The sequence below is a fragment of the Hippoglossus hippoglossus genome, chromosome 10 (assembly GCF_009819705.1).
Source record: "Hippoglossus hippoglossus isolate fHipHip1 chromosome 10, fHipHip1.pri, whole genome shotgun sequence".
NCBI classification, from domain to species: domain Eukaryota; kingdom Metazoa; phylum Chordata; class Actinopteri; order Pleuronectiformes; family Pleuronectidae; genus Hippoglossus; species Hippoglossus hippoglossus.
Window position 1 is genome coordinate 27518409 of NC_047160.1, and position 12669 is coordinate 27531077.

The 12669-nt window shown below is 47.6% G+C and overlaps 2 protein-coding genes and 1 long non-coding RNA gene across 3 annotated transcripts in view; 1 reads left to right on the forward strand and 2 right to left on the reverse strand.

The window, feature by feature from the left end:
- Positions 1 to 410: 410 nt before the first annotated feature.
- LOC117769192 (exosome complex component RRP40-like) lies at positions 411 to 3635 on the forward strand. The gene is made up of 4 exons (XM_034597926.1): positions 411 to 687; positions 796 to 945; positions 2659 to 2810; positions 2891 to 3635. The coding sequence occupies exons 1-4, from the start codon at positions 463 to 465 to the stop codon at positions 3096 to 3098; spliced, it is 735 nt and encodes a 244-aa protein (XP_034453817.1). The 5' UTR covers positions 411 to 462; the 3' UTR covers positions 3099 to 3635.
- A 345-nt stretch (positions 3636 to 3980) lies between these two features.
- On the reverse strand, positions 3981 to 5526 carry LOC117769195. Its single transcript, XR_004615169.1, has 2 exons — positions 4536 to 5526; positions 3981 to 4499 (listed from the first exon to the last, which is right to left on the reverse strand). It is a non-coding gene; the product is annotated as an uncharacterized LOC117769195 (long non-coding RNA).
- Positions 5527 to 5746: 220 nt separating this feature from the next.
- Positions 5747 to 12669, reverse strand: part of LOC117769188 (beta-1,4-galactosyltransferase 1-like) — a 15950-nt gene continuing 9027 nt past the window's right edge. The window contains exons 3-6 of the mRNA XM_034597919.1: positions 9390 to 9577; positions 7205 to 7327; positions 6458 to 6562; positions 5747 to 6179 (exon numbers count right to left, since the gene is read on the reverse strand). Of these exons, the coding sequence (XP_034453810.1) occupies positions 6050 to 6179; positions 6458 to 6562; positions 7205 to 7327; positions 9390 to 9577 (546 nt within the window). The 3' untranslated portion in view covers positions 5747 to 6049. The remainder of the gene's footprint in view (positions 6180 to 6457; positions 6563 to 7204; positions 7328 to 9389; positions 9578 to 12669) is intronic.

The window sequence follows — 12669 nt, forward strand, 5'->3', positions numbered from 1 at the left end:
CCAGGGTTAGTTTACCTAACTGGGGTTTAGTTTAGAAGGGTTAAAGTTTGGGTTAGTTTAGAAGGGTTAGGGTTAGTTTAGAAGGGTTAAAGTTTGGGTTAGTTTAGAAGGGTTAAGGTTAGGGTTAGTTTAGAAGGGTTAAGGTTAGGGTTAGGGTTAGGTTACTTAGTTACGTTGCAACACAGAGACAAGAAACGTGATGGAGTCATGGCGCCACCTGCTGTTCACACGGCGAGGAGAAAAAACAACTTCCATTAAAATGTATTGTAACTGAATCATGAGTACTTGTACTTCGTCACCTCGTTACTTATTTACTCGTCCTGAGGTAGAACCGTAGAACCAGAGATCAGCGGAACCAATGTTGGAACCACGTCTTGTTTTCTCCGTCCCTCTGTGGCCGCCGACTTTGTTTCCGGTGTGTGTCACCTTCATTTCCGGCCCCGCTTCCTGCTCCACGCAGAGATGTTGTCCACGTTGAAGCAGCGGGTCGGGGAGGTTCTGTTACCGGGGGACGAGTTCTCCTGTGACGGGGACGACACCATCTCTCTGACGGAGCCCGTCAGACCGGAGAAGGTGCTGTGTGGCCCGGGGCTGCGGCGGAGCGGGGACCGGCTACTGGTGTGTAAGAGCGGGGTCCTCCGCCATAAACAGCCCAACGTCTTCTGGATGGACTGTCAGCAGAGGAGGGTGAGGAGCTCCACGCAGAACCAGAACCAGAACCACAGCCAGAACCAGTTAGACCTGGTTATATGAATCAAACCGTTTAACTCAGTCACCTTGTCCCTCTGTCCACAGTACGTCCCTGCTAAAGGTGAGACAGTCATCGGCATCGTCACCGTAAAGTCAGGAGACGTCTTCAAGGTCGACTTCGGAGGAAGTGAACAGGCGTCTCTGTCTTACCTGGCGTTTGAGGGGGCCACGAAGAGGAACAGACCCAACGTCCAGGTGAGACACTGAGGACAGGAGGAGGTCTGGGTGAGACACTGAGAACAGGAGGAGGTCCGGGTGAGACAATGAGGACAGGAGGAGGTCCAGGTGAGACACTGAGGACAGGAGGAGGTCCAGGTGATACGCTGAGGATAGGAGGTCCAGGTGAGACACTGAGGACAGGAGGAGGTCCAGGTGATAGGCTGAGGATAGGAGGTCCAGGTGAGACACTGAGGACAGGAGGAGGTCCAGGTGATAGGCTGAGGATAGGAGGTCCAGGTGAGACACTGAGGACAGGAGGAGGTCCAAGTGATACGCTGAGGACAGGAGGAGGTCCAGGTGAGACACTGAGGACAGGAGGAGGTCCAGGTGATACGCTGAGGATAGGAGGTCCAGGTGAGACACTGAGGACAGGAGGAGGTCTGGGTGAGACACTGAGAACAGGAGGAGGTCCGGGTGAGACAATGAGGACAGGAGGAGGTCCAGGTGAGACACTGAGGACAGGAGGAGGTCTGGGTGAGACACTGAGAACAGGAGGAGGTCTGGGTGAGACACTGAGAACAGGAGGAGGTCCGGGTGAGACACTGAGAACAGGAGGAGGTCCGGGTGAGACAATGAGGACAGGAGGAGGTTCAGGTGAGACACTGAGGACAGGAGGAGGTCCAGGTGATACGCTGAGGATAGGAGGTCCAGGTGAGACACTGAGGACAGGAGGAGGTCTGGGTGAGACACTGAGAACAGGAGGAGGTCCGGGTGAGACAATGAGGACAGGAGGAGGTCCAGGTGAGACACTGAGGACAGGAGGAGGTCTGGGTGAGACACTGAGAACAGGAGGAGGTCTGGGTGAGACACTGAGAACAGGAGGAGGTCCGGGTGAGACACTGAGAACAGGAGGAGGTCCGGGTGAGACAATGAGGACAGGAGGAGGTTCAGGTGAGACACTGAGGACAGGAGGAGGTCCAGGTGATACGCTGAGGATAGGAGGTCCAGGTGAGACACTGAGGACAGGAGGAGGTCCAAGTGATACGCTGAGGACAGGAGGAGGTCCAGGTGAGACGCTGAGGACAGGAGGAGGTCCAGGTGAGACACTGAGGACAGGAGGAGGTCCAGGTGAGACACTGAGGACAGGAGGAGGTCCAGGTGAGACACTGAGGATAGGAGGAGGTCCAGGTGAGACGTTGAGGATAGGAGGAGGTCCAGGTGAGACACTGAGGACAGGAGGAGGTCCAGGTGAGACAATGAGGACAGGAGGAGGTCCAGGTGATACGCTGAGGATAGGAGGTCCAGGTGAGACACTGAGGACAGGAGGAGGTCCAGGTGAGACTGAGGAGGATAGGAGGAGGTCCAGGTGAGACTGAGGATAGGAGGAGGTCCAGGTGAGACACTGAGGACAGGAGGAGGTCCAGGTGAGACTGAGGACAGGAGGAGGTCCAGGTGAAACACTGAGGACAGGAGGAGGTCCAGGTGAAACACTGAGGATAGGAGGTCCAGGTGAGACACTGAGGACAGGAGGAGGTCCAGGTGAGACTGAGGAGGATAGGAGGAGGTCCAGGTGAGACACTGAGGACAGGAGGAGGTCCAGGTGAGACTGAGGATAGGAGGAGGTCCAGGTGAGACTGAGGATAGGAGGAGGTCCAGGTGAAACACTGAGGACAGGAGGAGGTCCAGGTGAAACACTGAGGATCTGAACAAGAATCCAGGAACTGATGGTTCTTTGTCTTACCTTTGCAGGTGGGGGACCTGGTCTTTGCTCAGTTCATCGTAGCCAATAAGGACATGGAGCCGGAGCTGGCGTGTATCGGCAGCTCGGGACGAGCCAATGGGATGGGCGTGTTTGGAGGGGGCGGGCTGCTGTTCAGAGTCTCTCTGGGACTTGTCAGAAGGTCAGTCACAAGTTAACGACGCTGCACTGACACACACATCAATATCACTAATAATTAAAACCAACATGTCCGACCCCCAGGCTGCTGTCCCCCCACAGCGAGGTGCGGTCCGACCTGGAGCAACTGTTCCCGTGTGAGCTCGTGATCGGGATGAACGGTCGTCTGTGGGTCAGATCCTCCAGCGTCCATCAGACCCTCGTCGTCGCAAACCTGCTGCAGAGCTGCGAGACCATGACGCCGCTGCAGAGACGGGAGCTGTTCACGAGGGTCAAACAGGGGGCGCTGTAGACCACGTCACACGTCTGGTCCTCCTGTGGAGGTTGTGATGTCATTGTGTTTAAAGGAACATGTATTTTTTTTATTTTGTGAAATTAATAAAGTGTATCAATCTACAACTCAGTTTCATTTCAGCACTTTAACAGTTAAAGATCTTTACTCTTCAATAAAGTGGTCAGTGATTGGCTGTATGCTCAGATTCAGCCAATCACAGCTCAGGCTCTGTTGATAGGAGCTTGAATGAAAAACGAGTCATCAGCTGCTCCTGGATCACATGACTGACAGAGGCTGTGATGTCATCAGTGAGAACTGAGACGCTCACTGCTGTTCTGTGATGTCACCCTGGAAACAAGAAGTTCTCGAGTCACACGTGAAGCTCCTCCAATGAATTGTAATGATCTGGATTCAGCAGCTGAAACAGACATATTCATCTGCAGTTTATCAACGGTTGATTTTATTTGTAATAAATCACCTTCAAAATGTGATCTGGTTTCTGATTGGCTCCTTCTGTTGATCAGTTTATGGAAAAACAAATGACATAAGAATCTTCATCCAAAAACCACCAACAGATTTTAATGAACCTAATTTTAATGACCAGAGAGTAACAGACTTATTGATTCATTTATGAACAAAAGAATAAAGATTTTTGGTCAAAAGAGAAACAAACAAGATATTTACATGCATTATAACACACACACACACAGTGTGTGTTTGTCAGTTTGATCAATAGTGAGATGAAAACAGCTGATCACATTCATGTTGAATTAAGTCTTTGATTCTAACAGCTCTTGTAAGGACACTTAGAGATACAATCAATCAGTCAATCAATATCAAACAGTCGGTAAATCAATATTGAAGATAGATTTACAGCTACAGTCAATCACCTGAAGAAGAATAGCTACAAAGATTTTAGATTTTTCACAGATTCACTGTCGACATCTGCAGCAGATACAACACTGACCAAGACCTGAACCTGGTTCCAGACCTGGACTGAAACCTGGACCTGCTGAGGTTCTGGTCTAGAGCTGGTCCAGTTTAAAAAACTAAAACAGATTCAAGAACAACTTTGGGATTTTTGTGAAGAGAAAGAGTTGAATAAAATATATTGAGCACAAATCAAAACCTGATTATGAATAACTTTTAAAAAAAGAAACACACACACACACACACTGTGTTTAGATCTGATGTGAAACTAGTTCCACAAATTACTGAATAAACCTGTTTCTGATCCTGGATAAGTATCCGTTAAAGTTTAGACAATCACTCAGTCAAGAAGAAAAAATCTCAACTGGATCACAGTGAACTGGAGACATTGGGCCTCATTTACTAACAGTGCGTACGTACAGATCTGTGCTTAAACCGTGCGTACGAACATTTGACGCACGAATCTGGGATTCATCAATATGTTCTTACCTAAATAAGTTTGTACTCTGGGAACAAATTTAGAACTTCCTCAGACCATGCGTCACACAAATGATGAAGGCCCGACTGTCCTGGAAAATGTAAACACACCCTTTTAACTAAATGCATAGTTTATTAAAACTCCATATATTTAAATAAAAATAGTAAATAGACAGCAATAAATTAATTTACTAATGCATTGACCAAATGTATAAAAAAAAAACGATGAAACTGACACCCTTTCATCCTCATCATCTCTATAAAAACTGCTGAATTCATATTTATGTTTCTGGATAAACGGGGCGTCGCTTCTTCTGCAACAATAAGTGTTAAAACACTGTGTTGTGTCATAATCTGCAGGAGAGTGTGTGTGTGTTCGTCTCTGTCCCTCTTCAGACGAACTGATAATCACATGTATTCAGTAATTAATCGATGATGTCGGGTCATGACTCATTCCGCTCACTTTAACTCTGATGTCCTGACTGTGTGTTACGTCTCGTGTTGTGTAGCAGGTTTAACATGTGTCTCATAAACTCTAGAGAATCAAACAAACACAAAGTAAAGGTCAGTCCTGTACGTGAGGAGGAGTCACACTCCAACAGAGACTCAGACACAGACCTTTAATGAGCGTCTGTCCTGATCCTGAAGCAGCGGTGTTATAATTATTCAGCAGAGTCCACGTCGCGATGCATCTAAGAGACATGTCCACAGCTCTAGAGCTCAGCTCTGTGCAGGACACAGCCCATGTTTAGTTCAGCTAAACATCGTCACTCCTGAGGACACGCTACAGAAAAGTGTCTCTTTTGTGTCTTCCACCTCCGTTCGCCTTTGCGCTGTTGTGAGATTCTTTCTGTTTTTTACCTTTTGGAGGCGTCTCTTATAACTTCAACTGTTCAGCACACCGCTCTCTTCATGACAAACGCATGTCCTCATAAGGACAAATAGAGGAGTGTCAGTATGCTAATTGCAGAGAGTGGACACGCGCCTGTCGATTCAGAATGATCCTGATTCACAGACATACGCATGGTGGGGAGAACAGAATCGGCTGGTGCGCACGAGTAATGAATCAGGCGGGGATTTTGCGTACCCACTTATTTTGTGTAAGAACATTTCTGCGCAGATGTTAGTAAATGAGGCCCATTGTCATCTGAACCATGAGTTCAGATTACTTCACACCAACATGTGGGGGATTGATCCAGATCAAAAGAACCAGGATCAGACCAGATCTAAACCCACCTGCTCATTACCCATAATCCCCCACCAGTAAATGTCTGGACCATGTGACCCAGCAGCCCCCTCCTTGCTGCTCTGATTGTCTGATTTTCAAAATAAAAGGCTTGTTCGGGATGTGTTGCAGCAGCGTTGGACTGACAGAGGGAGGCAGCTGTTGGTTAAAGTCAGCGGCCAATCAGAGACGAGTCATGAGAGAATTCGCAAAATAAAAAGAATAAAAGAAAAAGTGAGACCAGCTCATCTGATCATCAGAGCAGACGCCACAGATTCAAGTCAGCATATGGTTTTCACTGCATCGTCGCTGGTCACATGACCTCTCCTGCTCCGCCTCACGGTTTCCCCACGTCCACCGTGATTTTAGTGAACAGGTCAAACTTGTCGAGTTTCACCACTTTGTAGGAGAGAGAGTTGATCCCGTCTTTGTGCATCGTATCTCTGGTGTGAGCAATTCTGTTGAACCTGAAAGAGAAAAAACAAACTGATTAAAAGCTTGTTGGTTTATATCTGAAGTCAGAACACGACACACGTGAACTGATGTGGACGAGCCGACGTTGTGCAGCACTAGATGTCACTAAATCCTAGACACTGAACCTTTAGAAAGATCTGCCTGAGGATCAGCTGATTGGGTTCGGACCTGAACTCTACTGAAGTTTACTTTTGTCTTTGTTTGATTCAGTTGATGAGACACGTATCTAAACACCAGACACACACGGAGGATCAGCTGATTGGTTCATTACCTCTGAGGGTTCGGCTCGTTCTGTTTGTCTCTGTCGTGTCGAATCATCCGACATTTTCCCACCTCGCCGTTCGGCCTGGAGATGGACATGCCTTTAGACGCCAACCTGTAAACACGGCACAAACACGTCATACACTTGTGAGTGTGTGAGAGTATTAATCAGAACTCAGATGATCAGATGATCGGACCAGCTTCAGCTCCAGCTCGCTTTCCATAGCTGCCCACTGCTCCGTGTGGTCACTGTGTGTGTTGTGTTCCCATGAATGGGTTAAAAGCAGAGGGTCAATTTCCCCATTGCATGTAGTGCATGATTGTGGGACAATAAAGGAATCTTAATCTTCTGTTCTGAGTCATCCTGCCTTACCTAGACCCGAACCAGAACCAAACCAGAACCAGCACCACAGAAACAAGACCAGCACCAGAACCTATATCACAACACTAGCAACAGACCAGAACTAGAACAAGACCAGCTACAGGCCAGTACTAGACCAGAACCTGAACAGAAAACAAACAAGAACCAGACCCAGGCCAGCCCCACTACCTGACCAGTACAAAAAACAGTAACAGACTAGTAGCAGACCAGAACCAGAACCACAAGTTGTAAGTCCAGCCCCAGCCGGCCAGCTTGTCTGAGGAGCAGACGAGCAGGAGCCAACCAGCAGAGACCACAGCAACTAGCACAAGTCTGTGCCGAAGAGACGAGGCGACCAAGTTATTCAGAGAGAAAGAGACAGTTGCACATTTGTACCTGTTGTAGATGTCATCGTCTTCTCCTCCCCAGCCCCAGTAGTTGTTAGGGAAGCCGTTGATCTTCAGATACTGTTCTTTACTCATAGATGAGACTCCTCCAAAGTACTGGTTATATGGCAGCCTTAAAAAACACACACACACACACACACACACACACACACACACTTGTTATGGCAAAGTTTACAGCCTCTGAAACTTTAGTTTGAAAACTCTGGGGTTGTGTTTTAGTCTGGACAGAAACTGAGACTTTAGTAAACGATGACGTAGACGTTCTCTTCCTGATTGGTTCTCATCAGTCACATGACTCGACTACCAGCAGTGAATACAAAGCGTAGCTAACACTTCCTGTCAGAAACAGTTCCACCATGTTGTCTGGTCACCTGTAACCCGACTCCCCCGTAACCTGACTCCCCCGTAACCCCCCGTAACCCGACTCCCCCGTAACCCGACTCCCCCCTAACCCGACTCACCCGTAACCCGACTCCCCCCTAACCCGACTCCCCCGTAACCCGACTCCCCCGTAACCCGACTACCCCGTAACCCGACTCACCCGTAACCCGACTCCCCCGTAACCCGACTCCCCCGTAACCCGACTCCCCCGTAACCCGACTCCCCCGTAACCCGACTCCCCCGTAACCCCCCGTAACCCGACTCACCCCTAACCCGACTCCCCCGTAACCCGACTCCCCCGTAACCCCCCGTAACCCGACTCCCCCGTAACCCGACTCACCCGTAACCCGACTCCCCCGTAACCCGACTCACCCCTAACCCGACTCCCCCGTAACCCGACTCCCCCGTAACCCGACTCACCCCTAACCCGACTCACCCCTAACCCGACTCACCCGTAACCCCCCGTAACCCGACTCACCCCTAACCCGACTCACCCCTAACCCGACTCACCCCTAACCGACTCACCCGTAACCCGACTCCCCCGTAACCCGACTCACCCGTAACCCGACTCCCCCGTAACCCGACTACCCCGTAACCCGACTCCCCCGTAACCCGACTCACCCGTAACCCGACTCCCCCGTAACCCCCCGTAACCCGACTCACCCCTAACCCGACTCCCCCGTAACCCGACTCCCCCCTAACCCGACTCACCCCTAACCCGACTCCCCCGTAACCCCCCGTAACCCGACTCACCCCTAACCCGACTCACCCGTAACCCGACTCACCCCTAACCGACTCACCCGTAACCCGACTCCCCCGTAACCCCCCGTAACCCGACTCACCCCTAACCCGACTCACCCGTAACCCGACTCACCCCTAACCGACTCACCCCTAACCCGACTCCCCCGTAACCCCCCGTAACCCGACTCACCCCTAACCCGACTCACCCGTAACCCGACTCACCCCTAACCCGACTCACCCCTAACCCGACTCCCCCGTAACCCCCCGTAACCCGACTCACCCCTAACCCGACTCACCCGTAACCCGACTCACCCCTAACCGACTCACCCGTAACCCGACTCCCCCGTAACCCGACTCCCCCGTAACCCGACTCACCCGTAACCCGACTCACCCGTAACCCGACTCACCCGTAACCCGACTCCCCCGTAACCCGACTCACCCGTAACCCGACTCACCCGTAACCCGACTCACCCGTAACCCGACTCACCCGTAACCCGACTCACCCGTAACCCGACCTGTGCCAAATATTTATTCAAGAGTCAATTTTATTTATTGTTTTGGATGTGTGGGGTTTATTTTATTTATGATTTGTTTATTTATTTAAATATGTTTAATTCTATTTTAAATAGGGTAAGGGTTAGAATTCAAAGTTCATTGCTATTTCAAAGGGTTATTAATATTAATATTATCATATATCAGGGGTATGAAATGGTTTCAAAATTATGACATATAATAAATATATATATATTATGATATAATTTATCACAATCATTTCTGAGACAATATATCATCCAACATCGGTATCATGACAGAACTACGTTAATACATTAAATACTGCAGCAAGTTAGAGTTTCCTTCTTCAGTTGACAGCTTCAATTATCTCAAATTTATTTCATATCTAAGCAAAAGTGTTTTACACTGAAATATCATATAGCTGAATCCATATTGAATCGAATTAGGAAATCAATCAATGGTGATACCCAGCCCTAGAGGGAACATTACACAGGTGAGATGTCGGACATTTAGTAAGAACTTCATCGGCATCGACTCACCTGAAGCCAAACTTGTCCATGGACACAGACAGGTGTCGCGGCTGGCTGAAACACTTGTAGGTGTTGCGGTCGTCCATGGGGATCAGGTCAACGTCACTGAAGACAAAACAGTCGTAGTCGTACTCCTTCAGAGCCTCGTTGTAGCCCACGTTGAGCAGCTTGGCCCGGTTAAAGATCTCGACTCCGTCCTGAGAGAGGAAACAGATCTGAGATCAGGATGAAGCAGTCTATAAACTCACACCAACATAGTAAAGGACAGAAGTATGTGGACACTTCCACATGTGCAATACAGAGAAGATGCCCTTCAAACACACTAGGGCCACAGCTAAATGGATAAAAGTAAATGGACGGATACAAATAAAGTAATATTCAGGACAGAGTTCCCATGACTTCATCAGGACGGAGGTCATGTGGTGTTCACACCTCTTTCAGGTGATGTGATCACCAGTGTTCAGCTCTGGGTCTTGAAGGACCGTCTTCTCAGCTGAAGACCTCTGCAGTTTCATCATGAACTAAACCGATCAATGTTATTGGATTTGAAAAAAGGTGTTTATGTGAGCAGAGGAACTCAAAGCTGAACATGTGATCAGACCAGAAACAGGCGTGAACACCAGGTGTGAGCAAAGCCTGAGGTTCAGGTCCTGTACAGTGTTTTTGACTCGTCATTTGATTATAAAGTCTCATTCTCCCCTTTTGAACCAGACTTCCGATGCCTGATGGTTCAGTTTCTTTCATAAGACAGTCGAACGTTTAGAGACGTTCATGGGGAGTTTATAAAAAGGAAAAGAGGTTAGTTAAGATGAGTTCACACAGTCTGGGGTTGGTAACCTGACCAACATGATTTACATCACACTGCAGTTAACATGTATCATGTGCAGCTAACGTGCACCTAACTTGCTGTTAACTAGCAGTGAACGTGGAGTTAACGTGCAGCTAACCAGCGGTTAACACAGTTAACGTGTGTGACAGGAAGTTAAACTGCAGATCATATCCTGTCGACAGAAATACATTAAACAGTTAAAGCAGAAGAAAAAAGAAGAAAGAAGCACGTTTACCAGTGCGAACCTCTCAGACAACTCCAGCTGCTATTGGCTGAGACACAGCAGGGGGTGGGTCCCAGTGTCTCCAGTGACCACAGCCATTGGTCAGAAACGCCTAACATGCAGGGGGGGGGAGGGGGGGGGGGGCAATGGGGTGGTCGTGTGAGAAGCAGGGTGAGGAGGAAGAGGCGGAGGAAGAGGAAGGACACAGACAAGAGAGAAGAACTGTGAGTCAGAAACAAACAAACACACAAACAGAGCTGTAAGAAGAGGAAGAAGAAGAAAACTTTAAGAGAATAAGAGTTTAAAGTCGTTTGAATCATTTGAATCACGTGACCAAGACCTGAACCAAACACAGCTGGTTTAGTGACTCAAGACCAACTTGATCCTGATCATCCACATCACCTGATGTGTTCAGCTAGCATGCTCTGTTGATCATGTGATCGCAGGAACATGAGGTGGTACCAGAGACTGTAGATAAAGATGGACGACATGATGGATCCCAGTGGTGACACCACAATGTCGGGATCAATGATTTGTTTGTTCAATGTGTCTCATATCTGTTGATCCAGCTGTGGGGCTGTGTCTCACCGCTGTGATAAAGCAACATATTTCGGCGGTTGGGTTGAAGTAGTCAAGGAGTCTGCGGCAATCTGGCAAACTTGGCTGTGCGCAAATGATGACACTCACACACTGCTTCTGATAACACCGTTATTTTGGATCTGGTTATATAAAGAGTCAGTGATTGGCTTCTTCATGAACCATCAGAACCACAAGAACTTCAGAACCACGAGAACCATCAGAACCACAAGCTCATCCGAACCACGAGAACCATCAGAACCATGAGATCAGAACCACAAGAACAATCCGAACAGAGAGAACATCAGAACCACAGGAACCATCAGAACCAGAAGAAGCTCCATCTGTGTGATGTCTCGTTTCCTGCAGGATGCCGCTCCCGCTGTCAGGAGATCACGTTTCTGTTCACACGCGAACACGTCTCGTCACATCGATACTGTTCCAATGACATGACAAGGCCCTTAGAGCCAGGTCAGGTGATGAAATCTGATCTGCAACCTGCTGACTGGTTTCTGCAGAACAGGTAATCACCTGTGTAACTCCCTGAATGATGCAAAGCTGCATCCTGCTCAGAGATCTTCTACGTGCCTACACCAAGAAAATCTAAATAAATATTTATAATAAAAGGAGAACAACCATAACCATTGAAAAAATTATATTCGACTAGCAGATAATAAAAAAAAATCAATAAATGACTTAAGGTAAAGAATAGAGTCACCTCACTCAAAGGTGGTTTAAAGAATACTCATGTTTTCATGTGGCACTGGGCATAATTTGAGGTTCTGATAATAATCCAGTTCAGGGTTCAAATCGTTCCCTCCTCTAATACCTGAACTAATTTCATTTTATCCAGAAAATGTTTCTTTGTTTCCTCTGATATAAAAGCATCTGAGCAATATATATTCTAGTTTAAAAACTTTCAAGATGTTCTTTATTTCACTGGACTTGTGACAGCTGACAACGTTTGTGTCTCAGAGCTCTGATACTGAGGCCACTAGCAGTTTGTTGCCTGACTGATGTAGTCTTCAGGGTAAGCAGGTGTCAGTTATTGGAAAACCGATTCCTCAAACATCAGCTGGTGTTAAGTTACAATATGTCGTCTGCTGCTTTTCAGTTTGAGCTCATCTTGGTTTTCTCAGTCGATTTGTTCGTGAGCGTGTTTAATAATAAAGCTGGCAAACGCCACAGTGTCCTTATTATTATTAATTCGTCATTATTATGTAATTTATTACATTAAAGTTGTTTTGTAAACTCAGCTCTTTTATATTTTCCTGTAATTGCGTATTTATTCCATTTATTACGCTGCAGAGATGCCACAGAACACAGGGAAATAAAACTGGTTCTACGTGAACATCAGAAAATATTTTACAGCTGAACATTAATTATCAAAATGAATTTCATGCCAATTGACTTATCATCAATAAACTGATCAAACTTTGCAACATGAAATGATTAATAAAAACTGTCAGTATTAAATTATGACGTCTTCCTCCTTGTGACGTATGACACGTAGACGAGGGTGGTCACGTGACATCCTGTTGGCCACAGCTCATTTACATGCAGTAAAATCATGTGTTTGTTGCCATTTGGTTCAACCGCCTGAGGGTCTCAGGTTCAACTCCCAGAAGTCATCGATTCAAACCCACCCCTTTTTAAATGAA

Bases quoted from the DNA above. Each gene is read 5' to 3' on its own strand.
- LOC117769192 (XM_034597926.1), top strand. From the start codon at position 463: ATGTTGTCCACGTTGAAGCAGCGGGTCGGGGAGGTTCTGTTACCGGGG. The intron at 946-2,658 runs GTGAGACACTGA...TTACCTTTGCAG, and splicing joins GGAACAGACCCAACGTCCAG to GTGGGGGACCTGGTCTTTGC. The intron at 2,811-2,890 runs GTCAGTCACAAG...TCCGACCCCCAG, and splicing joins TCTCTGGGACTTGTCAGAAG to GCTGCTGTCCCCCCACAGCG.